The 22,669-nt window shown below is 40.1% G+C and overlaps 1 protein-coding gene and 1 pseudogene across 14 annotated transcripts in view; one reads left to right on the forward strand and one right to left on the reverse strand.

The window, feature by feature from the left end:
- The window catches only part of FRMD7 (FERM domain containing 7), a 97,413-nt gene that overhangs the window by 69,741 nt on the left and 5,003 nt on the right, over nt 1–22,669 (reverse strand). For 4 of the 14 annotated variants that reach the window (XR_011165620.1, XR_011165619.1, XR_011165617.1 and 1 more), the window contains exon 3: nt 18,496–21,542. Coding sequence is in view for 6 of the 14 variants with exons in the window: in XM_069074072.1 (XP_068930173.1) it covers nt 18,496–18,570; nt 19,458–19,463 (81 nt within the window). In the remaining 8 variants the exon portion in view is untranslated. Of the gene's footprint in view, nt 1–11,236; nt 13,117–13,500; nt 13,687–18,495; nt 21,543–22,669 lie in introns of all 14 variants that reach the window. The other 10 variants (XR_011165622.1, XR_011165618.1, XM_069074074.1 and 7 more) reach the window with 8 other exon arrangements.
- On the forward strand, nt 13,090–14,147 carry LOC138150668 (nuclear receptor-binding factor 2-like; annotated as a pseudogene).

The following is a 22,669-nucleotide window of genomic DNA, read 5'->3' on the forward strand; positions in this document are numbered from 1 at the left end:
TAAAGTAAAAAAAAGCAGGGGTAGCAATCCTTATCTCAGATAAAGCAAAAATAGATCTAATTAAGAGATAAGGAAGGAAACTATATCCTGCTAAAAGGCGTCATCAAGAATGAAGCAATATCATTACTTAACATATATGGATCAAGTGGTATAGCATCCAAATTCCTAGAGGAGAAGTTAAGGGAATTAGAGGAAGAAATAGATAGCAAAACTATACTAGTGGGGGAACTTAATCTCCCCCTCTCTGAACTTGATAAATCTAACCTCAAAATAAATAAGAAAGAAGTTAAGGAGGCAAATAGAATTTTAGAGAGGCTAGATATGATAGATCTCTGGAGAAAACTGAATGGGGATAAAAAGGAATATACCTTCTCAGAAGTTCATAGCACATACTCAAAAACTGACCATGTTCTAGGGCATAAAAACCTCACAATTCAGTGCATAAAGGCAGAAATATTAAATGCATCCTTCTCAGATCATGATGCAATAAAAATTCTATGCAATAAAGGGCCATGGAAAAATTGACTAAAAACTGATTGGAAATTAAACAATTTAATCCTAAAGAATGACTGGGTCCAACAAGAAATTATAGAAACAATCAGTAATTTCATTCAAGAGAATGATAATAATGAGACAGCATACCAAAATTTGTGGGATGCATTAAAGGCAATTCTTAGGGGAAGTTTTATATCCCTGAATGCATATGATTAAATTAGAGAAAAGGGAGATCAATGAATTGGGCATGCAATTGAAAAAGCTAGAAAAAGAACAAATTCAAAATCCCCAATTAAATACTAAATTAGAAATATTGAAAACCAAAGGAGAGATAAATAAAATTGAAATTAAGAAAGCTATTGAATTAATAAATAAAACTAAGAGCTGGTTTTATGAAAAAAAAAAACAATAAAATTGATAGACCCTTGGTCAATATGATAAAAAAAGAAAGAAAACCAAATTATGAGTATCAAAAATGAAAAGGGTGAATCTACCTCCAATGAAGAGGAAATCAAAACAATAATTAGGAATTATTTTTCCCAATTGTATTCACATAAATTTGACAATCTTAGGGAAATGGAGAATATTTACAAAAATACAAGTTGCCCAGACTAACTGAAGAGGAAGTAAATTACTTAAATAACCCCATTTCAGAAAAAGAAATCAAACAAGCCATCAGTGAACTCCCTAGGAAAAAATCTCCAGGGCCAGATGGATTTACTAGTGAATTCTATCAAACACTTAAAGATTCCAATACTCTACAAACTGTTTGGGAAAATTAGTGAAGGAGTCCTACCAAATTCTTTTTATGACACAAATATGGTACTGATACCTAAATCAGGAAGAGATAAAACAGAGAAAGAAAATTATAGACCAATCTCCCTCATAAATACAAGATAGAAGATACAAAAATTTTAAATAAAATATTAGCAAAAAGACAACAGCAACTTATCTCAAGAATAAAACACCTTGATCAGGTAGGATTTATTCCAGGAATGCAAGGATGGTTTAATATTAGGAAAACCATCAGTATAACTGATCATATCAACAATACAACTAGCAGAAACCACATGATCATCTCAATAGATGCAGAAAAGGCTTTTGACAAAATACAACATCCATTCCTATTAAAAACATTAGAAAGTATAGGAATAAATGGAGCCTTCCTTAAAACTGGTTGGAAATTAAACAATTTAATCCTAAAGAATGACTGGGTAGCATCTATTTAAAGCCATCAGCAAGTATTATATGTAATGGGGAGAAGCTAGAAGCATTTCCTATAAGGTCAGGGGTGAAACAAGGGTGTCCACTATCACCCCTCTTATTCAATCTGGTACTAGAAATGTTAGCAGTAGCAATTAGAGAAGAAAAAGAAATCAAAGGAATCAAATGAGGCAAAGAAGAGATCAAGCTATTACTCTTTTCAGATGATATGATGATATACTTAGAGAATCCTAGAGAATCAAGTAAAAAACTACTTGAGACAATAAATAAATTTGGCAAAGTTGCAGGATATAAAATAAACCCACATAAATCCTCGGCATTCCCATATATTTCTAATGAAATTCAGCAGCAAGAGTTAGAAAGAGAAATCCCATTTAAAGTTGCTGTAGGCATTATAAAATATTTGGGAATCTACCTGCCAAAACAAACCCAGGACCTATATGATTACAACTACAAAACACTTTCACTCAAATAAAGTCAGATCTAACTAATTGGAAAAATATCAATTGCTCGTGGCTGGGTCGAGCTAATATAATAAAAATGACAATTTTACCCAAATTAAAGTATATATTTAGTGCCATACCAATCAATTTACCAAAAAACTACTTTATAGAGCTAGAAAAAAGAGCAACAAAATTCATTTGGAAGAACAAACGGTCCAGAATATCAAGAGAATTAATGAAAAGAAATGCTAGGGAAGGTGGACTAGCTATACCAGATTTCAATCTGTATTATAAAGCAGCAGTCATCAAAACTACTTGGTACTGGCTGAGGAATAGAGGAGTAGATCAATGGAATAGATTAGGCACACGAGATTCAGAAGTCAATGACTATAGTAATCTATTGTTTGATAAACCCCAAGACCCTAGTTTTTGAGATAAGAACTCACTATTTGACAAAAACTGCTGGGAAAACTGGAATATAGTATGGCAGAAACTGGTCATAGACCATTATCTAACACCATATACCAAAATCAATTCTAAATGGGTGCATGATCTAGGTATAAAGGTTGATACTGTAAGCAATCTTGGTAAACAAGGAATAGTTTACTTGTCAGATTTGTGGAGAGGGAAAGACTTTATGACTAAACAAGAATTAGAGAACATTATAAAATGCAAAATGGATAATTTTGATTACATGAAATTGAAAAGCTTCTGTACAAACAAAGCCAATGTAACCAAGATTAAGAGGGAGGTGGGAAATTGGGAAAGAATTTTTACAACCTATGTCTCTGATAAAGGACTCATTTCTAAAATATACAGAGAATTGAGTCAAATCTATAAGAATACAAGTCATTCCCCAATTGATAAATGGTCAAAGGATATGAACAGGCAGTTTTCAGAGAAAGAAATTAAAGATATCTACAAGCACATGAAGAAATGCTCTAAATCACTATTGATTAGAGAAATGCAAATCAAAACAATTCTGAGGTACCACATCTCACCAGTCAGATTGGTTAAGATGGAATTGTGGAATTGAATCCTGTAAACTAAAAGGAAACAAACAAATTAATAAATTAAAGAATTAAAAAATAAAAAAATATAAACTCAAAAAAAAATATATAAACTCCAGATTGGTTAAGATGACAAAACAAGAAAATGACAAATGCTGGAGAGGATGTGGGCAAATTGGAACACTAATGCTTTGCTGGTGGAGTTGTGAAATGATCCAACCTTTCTGGAGAGCAATCTGGAATTATGCCCAAAGGGCTATAAACAATTTCATACCCTTTGACCCAGCAATACCACTTCTAGGGTTATATCCCAAAGAGATCATAGAAGTGGGAGGAAGACCCATATGTACAAAAATATTTATAGCAGCTCTTTTTGTGGCATCAAAGAATTGGAAATTAAGGGGGTGCCCATCAATTGGTGAATGGCTGAACAAGGTGTGGTATATGCATGTTATGGAATACTATTGTGCTATAAGAAACGAGGAGTAGACGGTCTTCATATTTACCTGGAGAGGCTTATACAAACTTATGCTGAGTGAGAAGAGTAGAACCAGGAGAAATTTGTACACAATTACAGACACAACGTATGTGTGATGACCAACTTTGATAGACTGGACTCTTCTCAGCAATGCAGTGATATAAGTAAATCCCAAAAGACTCATGATGGAGAGAGATGTCTACATCCAGAGAAAGAACTAGAAAGAACTGAATTTGAATCCAGATTGAAGCAAACTACCTGATCTTTTTCTTGGTTTTATTTCCTCTTCACCATTTTTCATTCCATCTGATACAATCCGTCTTTACAACCTGACTAATGTCTAATGTAAAAGTATTTACAGATCCTATACTTGATTGTATGTCACCATGGGGGAGGGAGGGGGACAGAATTTGAAACTCAAGGAATTGTGGAATTGAATCTTGTAATCTAAAAGTAAACAAACAAATTAACAAAAAATAAAAGTTAAAAAAAAGGGTATTTGTTCTGTGAAGTTTGGATTCAAAAGGCCACACTTGAAGACCTAAAGGGCCACATATAGCCTCAAGGCCACAAGTTCCCCACTGCTGGACTAGATCATCTCTAAGGTCCCTTATCACATCCATCATAAAATGACCATCTTTCTTGTTGGACCCCTTTCTGCCTCCTTCTGAAAGACTATTTACTTACCTCCCCAGTTACAGAAGTGACTTCCCTCATCAGCTACACCCAGACAAATTTTAACCTGTTTTTTTACAAGCTTTAAAATGATAAAGAGCACCATTTAGTGATCTTTATTTAAGGTGTTGATCCTAAAAGAACATTAAACCTAGGCTTTATTTTCTAAATTCTAGATCAATTAAATCCAATCAAATAAGCATTTGGTAAGAGCCTGAAATGTGCCAGTTCCTTTTATGGGGATGCAAAGATGAAATATTACACAGTCCATGCATATCATACTGGGAGCAGAGGTATAATGTCTACACAGATAACTGTAATAAAAGATAGGGAGTGATCAGGGTAAAGGAGAAAGATACTGGGGCGGCAAGGTGGCACAGTAAGTAAGAGCACCAGCCCCAGAGTCGGGAGACCTGGGATCTGTTCTGGCCCCAGATACTCAGCACCCATACAAAATAACTGGCCATGTAACCTTGAGCAAGTTACTTAACCCCGATTGCTTAAAAAAAAAAAAAAAGGAGAAAGATACTGTCCAAGTGCTCTGGGAAAAACTGAGCAGAGAAAGAACAGTTTTAGCTGGAAGGGCTCAGGGAAAGTTATATAGGCAAGCTTTGAAGAACTAGAAGGAATCTGAAAAGCAGAGATGAGTAAGGTCCACATTCTGGAAGACAAGATACCTGAAGCCGCAGGACATGAACTGGTCATCAAAAGAATGAATGTGGAGAGAGAAAAGAGGCCCTAAGGCAGAACAGGCCTTTTCCTAGGTGGTTTTCTTGACTTTCAGAAAGGCACCAATTTCACTGTCTTCACCACTTTTGTTTTTGTCTCCCAAAACAGCCTCCTTGGTACCACGGAGACAGTACTGCAGGGAGGGGAAAGGCAAGATGGAAGAATAATAGAAGTACAGCAAATGCTGTCCTCAAAATCCCTCCCTAACATCTATAAATAAAGCACCAGACTGAAGCCTGATGAAGAAATTCAAGAAAAAGTCAGACCATCTGGGGTATTTGTCCCACCTAGGTCATCAGGAGGAGATGAGGATCCTTGCTCACTGAGGCCAGCGGTATGAACTGCAGCCCACAAAGCAGCTGGACACCAGGCCTAAGGGGTGGGTCCAGACCCATACTGGGGTACCATGAGCAGGGAGTAAGAACAGAAGTCAACTGGTCCCCCACTCCCCAGGTCTGGGTCACAGATCCAGCCTGTGCTGAAGCCTACAGAGGAATAATGTGGGCAGGAATCCCATACCAAGGGGAAACCTCAAGTTCTGTCCCTCCGAACCAGCAGAGCTTCCCAACTGGTGTTATGCCTATGGGTGAGTTCAGAAGCAGTCTACTATTGCTCACACTGAACAGACAACAGGACCTTGCAGAACTCAGACCAGAGGGGCAACAATTGATCAGACCACTCAGGGAGTACTGAAAGCTTGTAGGTCCCAAGCCTGTCCCTGAGATCCTAGAATAACATAGCACTCAACAGCCAAAGAAAGCAAGAATGGGAGCAACCCAGAACTTCCCTACAGAAGTACATAGAGCGTAGCCCTAAAAGTCCAAATTCAGGAAGTAGGATTGGAGGAATAAACAAACAAAAAACAGAATCCCACAATATAGGCTATTATGGTTACAAGGATGCTCAAGATCCAAAGGCAGAAGAAGAAGGTGACTCCAAAACATCTAGAAATAAAGCCTCAAATAAAAACACAGCTTGGGCACAAATTTAACTAGAAAGTCTAGAAGAGATGAAAGAAGTCTTTAAAAAACGTTTTCACAAATGAAACAAGAGCATTTAATGAAAGAATTGGAAGGACTAAAAATCAGAATGAACCACACAGAAGCCAACAATGCCATGAAGTAACAAAAAATATAAAAAAAATGAAAAAGAAGACAAGTATGAGGTATCTTAAAGCAAAAACAATTGACCTGCAAAACAAATTAAGAAAAAAAAAAAAACCCAATGAGTACCCGAATACCATGACCAAAGCAAGAGCACCTAAACAACTTATTTCAAAAAATCTTAAAACTTCCTAGATCTCTTAGAACCAGAGAGCAAAGGAGAAATAGAAAAAAATCCTCCTGAAAGAAAGCTCTAAATGAAAACTCTTTGAATAGGCTAACCAGGTCATAGCTATGATGTCATGAGCTTCCAAGTCAAAGAAAAAATACTGCAAGCTCCTAGAAATTAAGAATCCAAGTACCAAAAGGTCACAAGAGAAAATCACATATGATTTAGCATCCACCATTACAAAAGGAGCAGAAGGGAGGTGGAACCAAGATGGCGGTGTAAAAATAGGACCTCTACACAGCTCTGGCTTCCATCCCACCACTTCCAATATATGTAAAAAAAATGACTCTAAACAAATTTTAGAGCTACAAAACCCACAAAGTGACAGAGAGAAACAAATCTCCCACTGAAGGTAGCCCAGCAGGCTGACAGGAAGTATCACAGTGCAGTGGGAGCAGAGCACAGTCCCGAATGAGCTGCACTGGTTGAGGCCCAACCAGTGGCGGTTTCCAGACTTCTCAAACCATAAACACCAAAGAGAAAACAAAAGGTCAGTGTGGAACTCTTGGAACTGGGTGGATTAGAGTGAGGTCCAGCCCCTGCCCCTGGGGGCAAGAAGTGGCAGAGGCACTGCTGCTGCTGCCTCCAAAGCTCCTGGCCTGCAGATCTTAGGGCGACCAAGCGACCCTTCAGAGGATAATCACTCTTGCTTTAACCTGCTTGGATCTAGATGGAGGTCTTGGGTGGTGGTCCTGGGGCCAGTGTGCCAGAGCTTGTGGGGGCTGCAGAGAGGGCTGCGAAAACCCCAGCAATTTGGGACACAGCTCTCTCCACTCTGGAAGCAGAGTTCTACAATGGAAAAGAGCTCAAAAGTCAAGTAATTGGCTGGCAATATGAGCAAGCAGAGGAAGCACAAACGACCATAGAATCCTTTTTTGGGGACAAAAAGGATCAAAGCATGAAACGGGAAGAAGACACTGAAGTCAGAACTCCTGCATCAAAAGCTTCCAAGAAAAATATGAATTGGTTACAGACCATGGAAGACTTCAAGAAGGATTTTGAAAATCAAGTAAGAGAAATGGAGGAAAAATTGGGAAGAGAAATGAGAATGATGCAAGAAAATAATGAAAAGAGTCAGTCAGTCAACAGCCTGCTAAAGGAGACCCAAAAAAATACTGAAGAAAATAACATCTTAAAAATGGACTAACTCAAATGGCAAGAGGTCCAAAAAGCCAATGAGGAGAAAAATGCCTTAAAAAGTCAAATTTGCCAGATGGAAAATTAATTTCAAAAACTCACTGAAGAGAATAATTGCTTCAAAATTAGATTGGAGCAAATGGAATAATGACTTTATGAGAAATCAAGATACTATAAAATAGATCCAAACAAATGAAAAAATAGAAGGCATTGTGAAATGCCTCACTGACCTGGCAAATAGATCCAGGAGAGATAATTTAAAAACTATTGGACTACCTGAAAGCCATGACCAAAAAAAGAGCCTAGACACCATGTTTCAAGAAATTATCAAACAAAATTGCCCTGATATTCTAGAACCAGAGGGCAAAACAGAAATTGAAAGAATTCACCAATTGTCTCTTGAAAAAGATCCCAAAAAGAAAACTCCTAGGAATACTATAGCCAAATTTCAGAGTTCCCAGGTCAAGGAGAAAATATTACAAGAAGTCAGGAAGAAACAATTTGAGTATTGTGGAAACACAATCAGAACAACACAGGATCTAGCAGCTTCTACATTAAGGGATCAAAGGGCTTGGAATATGATATTCCAGAGGTCAAAGGAGCTAGGATTAAAACCAAGAATCACTTACCCAGCAAAACTGAGTATAATGCTTCAGGGAAAAATAGGGTTATTCAATGAAATAGAGGATTTTCAAGCATTCTTGATGAAAAAACCAGAGCTGAACAGAAAATCTGACTTTCAAATACAAGAAACAAGAGAAGCATGAGAAGGTAAACAGGATAAAGAAATCATAAGGAACTTATTAAAGTTGACCTATTTACATTCCTACATGGAAAAATGATAACTATAACTCATAAGGCTTTTCTCAATATGAGGATAGTTGAAGGAAATATATATGCATATATATGTATACATACATACATAAGTATACATATATAAGTGGAGGGTATATGTATGTATAAATGTGAGTGTGTGCATATGTATGTACGTACATGTATACATAGACAGAGGGCATAGGATGAGCTGAATATGAAGAGATGATATCTAAAAAAATAAAATTAAGAGGTGAGAGAGGAATATATTGGGAGGAGAAAGGGAGAGATAGATTAGGGTAAATTATCTCACATAAAAGAGGCAAGAGAAAGCTATCATAATGGAGGGGAAGAGCAGGAAGGTGAAAGGGAATGGGTCAACTTTACTCTCATTGAATTTGGCTTAAGGAGGGAATAACATACATACACAATTGGGTATCTTACTCTACAGGAAAACAGGGGGAAAGGGGACAAGGGGGGGTATAATAGAAGGGAAGGCAGATCGGGGGAGAGGGTAGTTAGAAATACACATTTTTGAAAAGGGACAGGGTCAAAGGAGAAAATAGAACAAGTGGGGGTGGGCAGGATAGGATGGAGGGAAATACAGTTAGTCTTTCACAATATAACTACTATGGAAATGTTTTGGGTAACTATACATGTACAACCTATAGTGAATTGCTTATCTTCCCAGTGGGGGTGGGTGAGGAGGGAAAAAAGAAAAAATCTGGAACTCAAAGTTTTAAAAATAAATGTTAAAAAAAATTGCTTTTTACATGCAACTGGGTAATAAAATATACAGACTGGGGTATAGAAATCCATCTTGCCCTACTAGAAAGTTGAGGGGGGGGGAATGAGGGAGGATATAAGAGAGAACAGATTGGGGGCAGGGGTATTCAGTAGGCTCACTATTTTGGGTTGGGAGGTAAGAGAAAGATGAGAAAAATTTGTAACTCAAAATCTTACGGAAATTAATGTCGAAAACTAAAAATAAATAAATAAATTGGGGGAAAAAAAAAAAAGAGACGCTTCCAGAAGCACAAAGATATATAAGCTTATACCCAAGACTAACTTAGCCAGAAAAACGGAGTATAATCCCTTAGTGGAAAAAAAAATGAAATTCTAATAAAATAGAAGGCTTCCAAGCATTCCTGATGAAAAGACCAGAGCTGTGAAGAACTTTGAAATTCAAACAGAGGACTTAAGAGAAACATAAAAAGGGAAATATGAATGAAAAATCATAAGGACCTAAACAAGGATATACTACTTATACTCACATCATTCAAATATGGGGACCTCAGGCCTATCCTTATCAGAAGTCATAAAGGAAGTCTAATTAGAAGGCCCAAAGGTGGTTTTGTTACATCTTAACATTTTTTTTTAATTTATGGGATAAAACAAGCATTTCCATAACATAGTATAAGGAAAAGATTACTACATGGAACTGTAAATTATGTACAACTTGCTATTCCTCATTTTTAAATATATAAGAAAATCAGGTAAATTTCTACCCACCCTCCACTATATCTTGATGATATTAAGAGAATGAAAATGCAGAGAAAGAGGAATATACTGTGGGGGGAGAGGGGGAGGACAAGGAAGGTTACGGGAAATGATGTCACATGATCAGGTTGTGCAAGTAGAACAGACATCCATATAAATGAGGAGGGGATGGGAGAGAAGCAACTGATCACTGAACCTTGCTCTCCCATGAACTAGTTTTAAGTTACTTTTACATACACACACACACACACACACACACACACACACACACATACCCTCTCTCAGTCTTTTCAGTCTCTCTCTCTCTCTGGTACAGAAGTACATTTCATTAAACACATATTTTTCTTTTCTTTTGGACACAGTGAATGCAGAAACCTACTTTGCTTAACTATACATATTTGTAACAGTTTTGTTTGGGGGGGGGGAGTTGAAATGAAATTTTGCAGATTAAAAAAAAAAAGAGCCCAAGTTCTGGAGTCAGAGGACCTCAGCTAAATAAAATCTCATCTATGGCCCTTAGCACCTGTGTCCCATTGGACAACTCCCTTAAACCTGTCCTGTTTTCTGTTTTCTTCATCTAAAAAATAAAGATTGGACTAGATGGCTTCTAAGGTTCCTTCAAGCTCTTTGCCTCAACATAGGTTGTCAGTTCAATATAACATATAGGTATGGGGTATGGAACAGCCTTTATTTCACCAAACTCGGGAAAATTTCTTTCTTTCTTTTTTTTTTGGTAAGGGGGAAGGTAGGGCAATTGGGGTTAAGTGACTTTCCCAAGGTCACATGGCTAGTTTTTGTGTTAAGTGTCTGAGGCCAGATTTGAACTCAGGTCCTCCTGACTCCAGGGTCGCTGCTCTATTCACTGAGCCACCTAGCCACCCTGGGGAAATGTCTAAGATACAGAATACAAAGAGGAGCCCATGGACAAAAAAAGAACTATAAAGGCAGGTGAAGATGCTAATAAGCATTTAGTATGTGCCTAACATGTGCCAGTCACTGTGCTAAGCACAGAGGATACAAAGAAATACAAACAGCAGTCCCTGTTCTAAGGTGTGATCTAACAGGGGCAGATAACATGCAAACTAGACACAAACTAGACATACAGGATGAATTGAAGATACTCAACAGAGGGAAGGCACTAGAAGTAAGGGGAAATTGGGAAAGGCTTTCTGATCAAAGTTACTGGGACCTGAAGGAAGCCAAGGAATGGGGGGGGGGGAGAAAGTTCCAGGTCTGAGGGAGTCAGAAAAAGTACCTGGAGTTAGAGAATGGAAAGTCTTATTAAAGAAAAAGCAAAGGGGTGGCTGAGTTTGAAACGGTTTGCATTCCCGGATGCAAAATGAGCGCCCTGCCGCTACCCCAATGTGGCAGCTCTAGCAGCTCGATACCCCCATCTCTACCTTCCAGAATTGGTCTTTCACAGAGGATTGCACCTGCACCCCGGAGCGGATGGCTGAAGCTGGCTTCATCCATTGACCAAGTGAGATCGAGCCTGATTTAGCCCAGTGCTTTTTCTGTTTCAAGGAAGTAGAGGGCTGGGAGCCAGATGATGATCCTATGTTGGAACATAAAAAGCACTCTTCTAGTTGTGCCTTCATCAGCATTAAGAAGATTGAAGATTTAACACTCAATGAGTTCCTGAAACTGGACAAAAAAAGAGCCAAGAACAAGATTGCAAAGGAAACCTCCTGGAAAAGAACTGAATTTGAAGAGCATGCAAAGGAAGTAAGGCATGACATTGAGTGAATGGCTACACTAGAATGACTCCTTTCTCCTTAATCTCTTATCCCACAGCATGTTCTCCAAATATCCGTGTGGAACTGCTTCATGATGCCTTACAACAGAAGAGAACTCTGGGAATTTCAAGTTAGACTTCATCAGCTATTTTTTGCTTGAAGATGGCGCCAGATATAATTGGATTCCATCTTGTCCAGCTAGCGTTTATGGCGTTGGTGACTTCTATCTTTTTTGAGCTATTTTTAAAATTTTTGTAGTTTTATATTGCTGCCCCTGGCCTTGCCAGGTGCTAGATAAAGACCTGGGTGAGAAGTAGAAGGGACTGACAGCACTGAATCCATTTTTATATTGCTATTCATGACTGATAAACTTTCTCATAGCTAGTACTCTTATAGTTATCATTTGTTGTCTGACTTTCTATCTCTGGATCCTGGGATTTGAGGGTGAAAATGTTCTTTCTGTATTATGAGTGAATTTATAATCACATGGTAAACATACAATTAGTTAATTAAGGATGTAGTATTTTTATACTTTATATAATAATACTTTGGGTTTATATTGTACCATTTTTACATTGTACACAAAGCAATTTGAATATTTCTTCATTTATCACAATGACCTTTTGAAGGTACTGGTGCCTTTGTTTTATCCTATCAGGAATACAGATGCTTCCAACACAAGATCTAACTGAAATCACATCACTTAACAAAGCCTTTGAATGATGCCATGTGTTTTATAAATTAGTAGTCTGGCTATTTGTAGCAATATCCACTTTTTTGTATTAGTACTAGTAAATAACATTTTATGATTCAACAATTCAAATACAGAGAAATAATGCCTTTTAAAAAAAAAACACAACGCTCATCCTCTTAGTTGATGTTTGTAATTGTCTTTATCAAATAGCCACAGCCTTGTAAAAGGTATGAAGAGTCTTGAAAAGAGACTCCTGTGTCCAGTGCGAAGTAAAACTGCTCTTCTGCTTTGCCTTGAAAGTTGCACAGCCTCTACAAAATCAAATCCCTGTAATGCCAGACAAGCCTGTTCCAGGGTCCTGGCATGCTGCTGTTCTTTTTCCCAGAAGAATTCCCAAAGTACATAATACTTTTCATAGGAATGTGTCTGTGGATGATGGTGGTTTTGGGTGGTATAGAATACTTGAAATGTGTCTAAGCAAGGACTGCGTTATGTTACTGTTTCTATTACCTTTTCAATAATGATTAAAACTAAGCAGGTCAGTATTCACCTGTCTTTCAAATGGAAAAAAAAAAAGAAGAAAAAAAAAAGACTGGAGAGACAGGAAGGGGCTAAGTTATAAAAAGTTTTAAAAGCCAGAGAGATTCTGGAAGCAGCAGCTGACAAGGAAGGGGGCAGGGGGGGGGGCGGGGGGGGGGGGGGGGGGGTCCTTTGGCAGCAAGGAGCTGGCTTCCAGGCTCTGCATAAGTAAGAAGCCATCCATCGGGACCCAACCAGAACTTCTCCTGTCTTCTGGGTGCTGCCACTTTTCACTCTGGAGTCTATGGAAATGATGGACAGGCCCCTCAACCTGGCTCATCAGAACAGAAAAGCAGATCAGTTATTAGCAAGGGAATTATGAAGAGGCTATTTACTGTTATGAAAAGGCAGCCACATAGCTTTCTGAGGCCATGAAGCTGATAAAATCTGAGTAGACTCAATTATCACTGGAATTCTAAAAGGAGAGCCACATGAAACCAGGACAGGAAAGTGCCCACATGGTTCGGGGCAAGAGGAGATTGGAGCACAAGGGGGCTGCACCAGCCCAGATAGAGAGCAGACTACAGCAGAGAAGGAGCCCCAGCCAGCAGACTCACCAACCCCAAGGGCGATTCGCAGCCGTCTCACCAGCATCTCACCACAGGACAGGGAAAAGCAGGAAGAAAAGTGGAAAGCCCAGCAGAATCCTCCTCACCTGCTGACATCTTCAGAAGGTGGGTCAGATGGCCAAAGTGTGCCTGGTGTTTTAGAAGTTTGGTTCTGCCACCAAGAAGCCCTTGCCAGAAATGCCAGGATTCTTTGACAAGGACTCAGACACTTCGTTTTTTCTCCTTCAGAAGGGGAAAGAGCCAACAGAACCATTTCCTGGTAGCAAAGCCCCCTAAGTCAACAAAACAATAATAAAAAAGCAAGTGATCAAGATTGCTGATTTGAAACATGCAGTTTCTTGTAGCTGACACTGAAAGGTTAAGAAGAGCAAATTTAAGCAAGTCAAAGTTGAAAAGACAAAACCCCCAAAAACTACACTAGAAAAGCAATTTGAGGAGCAGCTAGGTGGTGCAGTAAATAGAGCACCAGCCCTGGAGTCAGGAGGACCTGAGTTCAAATCTGGCCTCAGACACTTGAAACACTTACTAGCCGTGTAACTTTGGGAAAGTCACTTAACCCCAATTGCTCTCCAAAAGGCAAAAAAACCCCAAAAACAATTTGACATAGATGCTGACTTTCAAGAAAGGTATGAATGATGGAGCCTGCTGTCACCTTTTGGAGTCGCTCCAACCTCCTCAAGCTGACAGAAGTTTGCAGCAAATAAGGGAAAGCCAAGGACATTCTGGTCCCCAATCTTTCCCCCCTAGCCCTGCCATCCCCAGAGCTTGATCTTTTGGAGCTTCCCAAGGATATTCTGAATAATTAAATGGAAGGTCACAAGAGGTTAAAGAGGTGGTTAAGAGGTGGTAAAGGAGAAGTCATACAAGTAATACAGGAAAAAGGGCAAACCAGGAAGCTAGGGATGGATACTGCTGGAGAAGAGGCATGGAGGTGGCTTCAAGAACAACCACTGAAACATAGAGCACGGCGAGTAACTGAGCAGAGCGCAGGGTTCTGGAGGTGCCAAATGCCAAACACCTGGAGGTTGCTTCTCTTGATTCAAACCAAATGGTAACCTGGAATAATTGTTTCAAGCGGCAGTTATTTTCCTTATCCTAACGTCAAGATCATGCTATTTAATTACTCTGTAAAGCCATAAAAAAGAATGCAAAATGTAATAAATCCAGGAGCCCAGGGGTGGACTTGTATGATGTAGTGACTGCATGCATTTGGTTATGCACAATTTAGTTCAAATAAGGCATACCAGTAACATGCTTTCCAAGATTACCCTACATGTGCAACACCCTGCCCTACTCCTAACATGATGATAATCTCAGGACTATCAGGAGAAATGCTTAAATTTCCACTTTAAGAAGGAAGTAACCAGATTATCAGTTCTGTTTTTTACTTATCAGTTAACATAGTTTTTCAGGGTACATACAAAATTTTGACTTTTTGTTTAGAGTATTAAAATGTTATGCACCATTTTAAAGATGCCCAGGGAATGAACCTTTTATTTTTAATGGCACACACATGGAAGTAAGGCAGGTTGGCAGTATCTGATCACAAGAAATCAATAAAATAATTATGTTATAAAAAGGCCAGAGGATTTTATTTTTCATGTGGGAGGTATATGAGAGCCAGTAGAATTTACTGAATAAGGGAGTGATGTGGCCAGACTTGTACTACAGAAGATCACTTTGATAGTGGTATGGAGGATGGACTGCAGTGGGGAGAGACCTGACGCAGAGAAATCAATCAGCAGGCTAGTGTAATAGTCCAGGTATGAGTTAATGAAGGTGTGCACCAGGCACACCTGGCAGTATCAGAAAAAAAGAGCATATAAGAGACACGTTATGAATATAGAAATGACAGGACATGGCAACAGATTAGATGAGTGTGTGAGAAAGCTTCAAGGGTGATAACCAGGTTGCAAGCCTGGCTGACTGGAGGATGGTAGCACCCTCAACAGTAATGGGGAAGTTAGGAAGGGGGTGGGGGGGGAGGTTTTATAGAATAAGATGATGAACGGAGTTTTAGATATGAGTTTAAGATGTTTATGAAACATACAGTTTGAGATGTCCAATAGGTATTTAGAAATGCAAGACTCGGGGTCAAGTGAGAAGTTAAGGCTACATAAATACATCTGAAAATCACCCGTAGAAAGATGATTGAATCCATGGAAGTTGAAGACATCACCAAGTAAAATTATGAGAGAGAAAAGAAAAGGGTTGAGGACAGAATCCTAAGGGATACCTACAGTTAGCCAATGCAGCCTGAATGAAGATAGGGCAAAAGAGACTGAAGAGACAGGTAGGATGAGAACCAGGAGAAAGAAGTGTCACAGAAACCTAGAAAGAAAAGAGGATCACTGAGAAAAAGGTGATAGATGAAGACCATTAGATTTGGCTATTAAGGGGGTGAAGTGCAAAGGGCAGAGAAATAAGCATTCATACAGCACCTATTATCATGCAGCAGAAATTGTGCTAAATGATTTACAAATACCTCATCTGATCCTCAGAACAACTCTATGAATTAGGTGGTGTTGTTATCCCATTCTATGGCAAAGAAACTGAGGCAGAGGTTAAGTGACTCACCCAGGGTCATTAAGCCCAGTGTCTGAGGCCAGATTTAAATTCAGGTCTTCCTGACTCCAAGCCCAGCACTCTATCCACTTTGTCACCTAATTACGAAGCTATTAAGAGATCAACAGTATCTTTAAAGAGAGGAGTTTCATTTGAATGATGAAGATGGAAACCAGACTGCAAAGTTAAGAAGAAAGAGAGGAAAGGAAATGGAGGCAATAATTGTAAATTGCCTTCTCAATAAGTTTATCTGAAAAAAAAAAAAAGAACAAAAAACAAGATGACTAGTGGGGATAGGTCTATCAAGTAAAGGTTTTTTAAGGATGGTTGAGATATGCGAATGTTTGTAGGCAGCAGAGAAGTAGCCAGTACACCGGGAGAGCTTGAAGATTATCAAGGGAGTGGGGATGTCAGAAGGGGCACCTGCTGGAGAACACAGGTTGGAATGGGATCACTTGTGAATGTAGAGGGCTTTGCCATGGCAAGGAAGACCACGGTTTCATTTGAGACTGGGGTGAAGGAGTAAATAGTTGCCAAAGGCATGTGTAAAAAGAGGAGGAAGGGATAGGAAAGGGCAAATGGATTCCATTTTCTTTTCAGGTTCACAGCTAAGAGGGTGGGGGGAAATGGACAATCAGACTCCCTCTAGAAAGGAGATATTATCATAGCTTCCTTCTCTCACTGGATCTGCACTTTCCAAGTAACTCAGGGATAAAGCAAGGCAAGGCAACAAAAACTGCTAGCTCTTACTATGAGCCTGGCATTGTGCTAAGTGCTTAGAAATACAAACATAAGCAAAAAGACAGTCCCTACCCTCAAGGTGCTTATGCTCTAATGGAGGGAAGACAACACATAAATGGGGGGGTGGAGAGAAGGAAGGTGAGGTAGTTCTGGAGACTCTGAAGCACAGCCAGGAGACAAGCAGGGTTGGCAAGGTTTAGATTTATACAAAAGTAAAGTAAATGTAGATAACTAATCAAACTAATCATGAGACACCTTTTCCAAATCTATTTTCTGAATCCCCTGCCTGCAACAGACTTTTTAGCCAAATCTTCTTTCCCCTTTAGCTCCCCCGTCCTATCAGTTGCCAGGACTTATTCTACCTTCATAACATCTCTCCCATCAGATCCCTTCTTGATCCTAACACCTCACCCTAGTGCATTAATTATCATCCTCCTTTCTCAACACTAAACTAGTGAAATAGTCTCCTAAGTGGTCTATACCGCCAGTCTGTACCTTCTTGAACCCGTGCTGTACACCTACGGAAAATCATAGTCCTAAAATGAAGGTCTGAGCATGTCACTTTCCTTCTTAAGTCTTTGGTGACCCCCATGACAACCTGCTCAGTCTGATATACCTAAGTGGCTATTGGGCAAGAATACACTCTCTGCCCTGGTCTTCAGACTCCTTCTCTTTCTCGGCGGCCCACCTCCCCCAGCACAAAGTGTTTTCTTCTTCCTCCGTTTTCCTAGAGTACTTGGCCAAAAGTATTCTCCTCTGCTCCCATAACATCCCAGCTCAGGCCACTTTTATCCGTATAGAAGACGTACCCCTACAGCCGAGAATACAACCTCCCTGAGGTGTCGCCGCTCACCCTCCCGTCTGCCCCCGCCCCAGCCGCATCTGGGCCACAAGACGCTCCAAGGGTGGCTCACTTTAATTATACAGAAATAGAGGAAACCCCCGCGCAGGCACGGCCTGGAAGTAACTGAAGCTGCGGAAGCCCAGGTAGTTACCAGAACGCTTTTATGAACTTGAAACACATCTTAAGTTGGGACAAGAAACTTGCAGGAGGACCTGGGACACCTCCTCCTACACGCGCCCCTCCGCGCGGGACAGTAAGTTGAACTGGAGGCGGGCGCGCGGTGCGACGTCATCAGCGCGCCGCGGCGCAGCCGTGACGTCACCGGCGCGCCGGCCCAAGCTCGGCAGCGTGACTGGCGGAGGGGGGAGGGAGAGGCGCTTTCTTCCCCCTCTTCTTTTCTCTGCGCCGGGGTGCGGGACAACAAAACTTTGCGGAAGGCCCCGATCTAGCGAGTTTTAGATTTGGGGGCGAAATCAGGCAATTCTATGGGCAAAGCCTCGACCCGCGGGCCCGGGGCTGTTTCGAGGCAAGATGGAGTAGAGGTGAAACTCGGCCCACTCTCGGAGTCTGAACGTCCTGTTTGGGAAATACTGACTCGAGGTTTATTTGGCCTTGAGCTTACTCTCCGGGGCGGCGGGGCACAGCGCGAAGAGAGCTGGTTTAGGTGCCAGGAAGCTTCCTCCGACACAGAATGGCTGTGGGATCCTAGCCAAGTCATTTAACCTTTTCAGTGCTCAGGCTAATTTTTAAACCAGGGGCTCACACCCTTGTATCTGGCAGGATGGTGAAGGCTATGTCCTCCTTTCTCAGAATCCGGTTTTTAAATACAGTACAAAGGATTACAATAGCCAGGATCACAAAGGAGGCCAATTATATTGGAAAATATAATTGTAAAAATATTTTAAAACCCCTGATCCAAAAAGATACTGACCTGCATTGGCAGTTTTCCCACTTCTCTGAAATCACAGGTCCGGTTCTGGGGTTTTGTCAGCCATGGTTTGAAGTGCTGCAAACCACAGATAATTTGGTGATCAGCTCATTGCAAATAAAAATTTTCAGTTTTCTTAAGTGAGGGGAAAACCCTGTAATAATCACTCAGTAGTAGTATGTGAAGGGGAGAAAAACCATTTTCTTTCCTTGGCCAAGTGTCACTTTTACCATCAGCACAAAAAAGGTCTGTTACACCTACACAGTTAAATTTATGAAACAGATCTACCTTCAGTCTGTTCTGAAAAATCCCTCATTTAATGAGGTAGTTGCTGACAATCAAGAAGTGATTTGAAATTAAATCTATCCCATGAAGAAAGCAAAGATGGCAAGTTCTAACTGGCAAAGGACCCTCCCAAAAGGTCTTACCAAAAATGTAAGAACCAAATCCCTTCCTAGAACCCAAAAGCTTTCTCTTCCAATGTTACCAGAAGGATGGGAAGGGTAGGCCAGAACCCTAGCTCACTACAGATGATACCAAGTATTGATTTTTCTTTTGGGAGGTAACCTCTCCATCCCACCCATTTTTAAAACCAGGAACCATTAGCAGTTTGCACATATACTTGGATATGAGTTTGATGGGAATAATGGTACTAAAATTTCTACTGTCAGGACTGCAGAAAAGAATCATGATTATAGCTAGACTTATGTACATATATAAACAACCTTGTACTGACATGTGTATGCATATTTTGAATGTTTCTGAAAATGAGTTTTTATTGCTGTATTTTTTTCAAAATTATTTTTATCATTCTTTTAAAATTTTGAATTCCAAATTGTCTCTCTCCCTTCCCCTACCCACCAAAAAATAGTATCCATTACGTGTGAAATCATGCAAAATATTTCCTTATTAGCCATATTGCAAAAATAGCAAGAAAAAATAAAGTGAGAAAATTATACTTCAACCTGCATTCAGAGTTCATCAGTTCTTCAGTTCTCTCTCCAGAGGTAGATGGCATTTTTTCACCATAAGCCCTTTGGAACTGTCTGGGATCAGTGTGTCAAAATAGCCAAGTCTTTCACAGCTGGTTATCATCACAACATTGCTGTTGCTGTTCGAAATCTGGTTCTCCTCACTTTACTTTGTACCAGATCATATAGGAGTTGCCTATATTCTGAAACCACCCGCCTTGTCATTTATTAGCATAATCATATTCCATCACAATCTTATGCCACAACTTGTTCAGCCATTCCCCAATTGATGGACATCCCCTCGATTTCCAATTCTTGGCACCCACAAAAAGAGCTGCTACAAATATTTTTGTACACATAGGTCCTTTTTCTTTGGTCTTTTTGGGATATGGACCTAGTAGAGGTAGTGCTGGGTCAAAGGGTATGACCGATTTTATAGCCCTTTCAGCATAATTTCCAAATTGTTTCCCAGAATGATTAGAGCTTGCCATTCCACCAACAGTTGACTATTTTCCCTCATCCCCTCCAGTTTCTGTCATTTTGGATAGGTGTGAGGTGGTACCTCAGAGTTGTTTTAATTTTGCATTTCTCTAATCAATAGTGATTTAGAGTGTTTTTTTTTATAACTATAGATAACTTTGATTCCTTCTTCTGAAACTGTTCATATCTACTGACCATTTATCAGTTAGGGAAAGGTTCTTATTTTTATAAATTTGACTCAGTTCTATACTCAGTATATATTTTAGAAACAAGGCCTTTATCAAAGAAACTTGCTGTAAAAAGAGTGTTTTCTTTTTTTTTAAGTGTGCTTTTCATTGTGTATTTTTTTACATGACCAAAGTTCCCCAGTGGTGTTCCCTCTTCTTCTTCTCCCAAAGAGGAATACCATGTACAAGTATTCTTCAAAGACAAAAGAGAGAAAAAAGATGAAAAAGGCATAACTGAAGTATAAGTCGGAAAATCTGTGCAATACCCAACACTTATGGAACTCTTACCTTTGCAAAGGGATCTCTTTTCTTCTGAGTTATATTTGTTTTTTATAATCTTCACATTTAGTGCTGACTGCTGCCTCGAAGGAACTTTCACTCTCTAGTCCATTTGGGAGAGCTACTCCAGGTATATCTAAGTTATAAGATGGTTTTATGGTCCAGGAACCAGGAGATGAGAGTTTTTAAGAGGTTAATAGAAAGATCACAAGAACTGATTTACTTAAAAAAAAAAAGTCATTCCTCTTCAGATCTTTAGTACAAACACTGGCTACCGACAATCCAGTGATATCCACTGGTGTCTAACTCCAGTGGAAACGGGGTGCCAGACTGACTCAGAAAACCACAAATCTGCACTATCTATTCTGTATTTTCATTTACGTTTTAATCTGGGGGGTTTTGGAAAGCCAGTGTGACACCTCTTATCAACAATACAATCATCACATGGCACATTTTATAATTAAACATTTGTGATTTCTGTAAACAAGGGAGGAAATAAAACTGGCAAAAAGACCAGGACTTTTCAAATTTTCCCAAAATACACACCATATGCAAGCCCAGTTGTTCCTCTGATCAAGTCCAGAAGAGGAACAGAGGAGCCTGCTATTACAGGGTAGGCTCCTTTGCTTCTTAAGTGCCAATTTAGCCAGCCTGTCTTTCTCCTTTTGTAGTTTTTCCCCATTCCTTCTTTCCCTGGGACTCATCCCACAGTGAATTTCACTTCAATCTGCATGCATTCTGAACATCCTCCACACTGGTGTTCTGGAACAGAGATTTCTCCAAATCAGTATTCGGTGTAGTAGTAACTGAACCATGCTCTGTGGCAATGGCATTCTGGGCCACCAGGGTTGCTTCTCCACCCTAATCTGTGCCTACTTCTTAATGAGGGTGACTATGGCTCACTCACCTTCTCTTTTCTCTTTGGTGACAGTATTCTGGTTTTCTTACCACCACCCAACAGTTTCCCTGCAGATATCAAGGTGGGGAATCTTCAATCCACTTCATTTCCTTTGGTATCTGAGATATTTTATCATATGCATTTAAATACATTCTGAGAAGGGGCCTATAAGCTTCACCACTTTGCCAACAAGACCTGTAAAATAAATTAAGAACACTGAATTTAGAAGGAAGTGGCTTCAGCCCAACTCTTTCCTGGGTCATCTTCCTCCCTTGGTATTCTCATCAGTTCTCAAGGGTTTAATTTTTTTTTTAAAGCAATTGAGGTTAAGTAACTTGCTCAAGGTTACACAGCCAGGTGTTTCTGGGTGGGTGCAAAGTGTCTGAGCCCGGATTCGATCCCCAGGTCATCCCGACACTGGAGCCGGTGCTCTTACTAGCTGTGCTACCTGGCTGCCCCAAGGTTTTAGTTTTCTTACCTATAAAGACATATATAGCCTAAATTTGGATATACAGCCTTAATCTCACTACAGGATCCTAAATACAAAAAAAAAAAGACTTAAAACAAAACCCAAAAACCAGTCCCTGCTCCCTAGTAGCTCAGAGTTGAATGCAGGAAACAAAATGCCAATAGGAGAGGTAAGTAATTAACAAAGGGAAGGCCCTAGCATTAAGGGAAATTGGGAAAGCCTTCTCAGAGAAAGTGGGTTTTGGCTGGGACTTGAAGGAAACCAGGGAAGCCAGGAAGTGGAAATAGGGAAGGAGAGCATTCCAGGCATAGGGGGCAGTCAGCCAGTGAAAATGCCCAGAATCAGGAGATGGGAATGTCTTGTGCAAGGAACAATGAGGAGTCCAATGATGCTGGACATTAGAGTAAGGTGTAAGAAGAGTGAAAAGGTAAGAAGAGGCTAGGTTTTAGAGGGCTTTCAATGATTCTGGAGGGGACAGGGAGCCAGCAGAGCTTACTGAATAGAGGGGTGCACTTCAGGTGGAGGATGGACTATAGTGGGGAGCAACTGGCCAGGGAGACTGACGAGAATCTGGGTGTGAGACAGCAGAGTAGTGTTGGGGTCAGAGGAGAGAAAAAGGTGTAGGGGAAAGATGTTAAGGTCCTTGTCAAGAGCCTGACTACGGGGGAGGAGCTGAGGATGAGTCCTAGGTCGTGAGCCTGGTGGTGCCCTCAACAGTGACAGAGAAGTCAGGAAGAGGGTTTGGAGGGGAAAGATAAATGAGTGCAATTCTGGAACTGTTGGGTTTAAGGTAGGGGTGGGGAACCTGTGGCCCTCTGACTGAATTCAAACTTCACAGAACAAATCCCCTTAA

This window comes from Petaurus breviceps, unplaced genomic scaffold (genome assembly GCF_028583685.1).
Source record: "Petaurus breviceps papuanus isolate PSGF00001 unplaced genomic scaffold, PetGlider_PUasm1.0 90881, whole genome shotgun sequence".
Classification (NCBI taxonomy): Eukaryota; Metazoa; Chordata; class Mammalia; order Diprotodontia; family Petauridae; genus Petaurus; species Petaurus breviceps.